The sequence below is a fragment of the Monoraphidium neglectum genome, assembly GCF_000611645.1.
Source record: "Monoraphidium neglectum strain SAG 48.87 unplaced genomic scaffold scaffold04697, whole genome shotgun sequence".
NCBI classification, from domain to species: Eukaryota; Viridiplantae; Chlorophyta; class Chlorophyceae; order Sphaeropleales; family Selenastraceae; genus Monoraphidium; species Monoraphidium neglectum.
This window is the reverse complement of record NW_014008932.1, coordinates 4,169-4,787: the sequence shown is the minus strand read 5'-3', so window position 1 is coordinate 4,787 and position 619 is coordinate 4,169. Positions and strand designations below refer to the sequence as shown.

The 619-nt window shown below is 77.1% G+C and overlaps 1 protein-coding gene across 1 annotated transcript in view; it reads right to left on the bottom strand.

Annotated features, from left to right (window-relative positions):
• Positions 1-396: 396 nt before the first annotated feature.
• MNEG_14702 (hypothetical protein) overlaps positions 397-619 on the bottom strand; it is a gene marked incomplete at both ends in the record, with an annotated part of 4,038 nt that continues 3,815 nt past the window's right edge. Inside the window, one exon of the mRNA XM_014036826.1 lies at positions 397-427. Coding sequence (XP_013892280.1) covers positions 397-427 — 31 coding nt within the window. The remainder of the gene's footprint in view (positions 428-619) is intronic.

The following is a 619-nucleotide window of genomic DNA, read 5'->3' as shown; positions in this document are numbered from 1 at the left end:
GCCGCGAGCGCGCCCGCCGCGGGCGCGCCCGCGGGCAGCGCGGACACGGCCGACGTGCGGGAGGCGGACAGGCGCGCCGCGAGATCCGCCGGCGACAGGCGCGGGCCGGCGGCGACGGACGGAAGCTGGGCAGACAGATCCGCGGCCTGCAGCGCGTACAGCGCCGCCAGGGGCACCAACCACGAATCGCCTGACTCAGCGTCGACCCAGTACACCTCCACCCCCACGCCGCGCTCCGCCGCGGCGGCCGCGGCGGCCTCGTCCCCGCCGAGCGCGCCCCACGTCGCCGCGCCACCGAGCGGCGCCGTCCGCAGCGCGTCCGCGAGCGCGCGCGCGGCCTCGAGCGACACCTGCGGTTGTGGGGCCGAGCGCGGGCCGCGTTTGAATGGATCGGCGTTAGATCACGTGGGCCTGGCGGATGCTAACCCTGGTGGGGGTGCGACATGCAGACCTATGCCACAGCACTGCATTGGAGCCCGCGGCAGGTGCGTCCGAAAGGACGAAACCCAAACAGACCCAGCCGGTGGTGCCGGCGGGCGCGCCGCGCCGGCGCTCCCGCCGTCCCACCGCACCTGCGCGGCGTCCGAGGCTGCGGCGCCAACCCCCGAGAGTCCCGCGC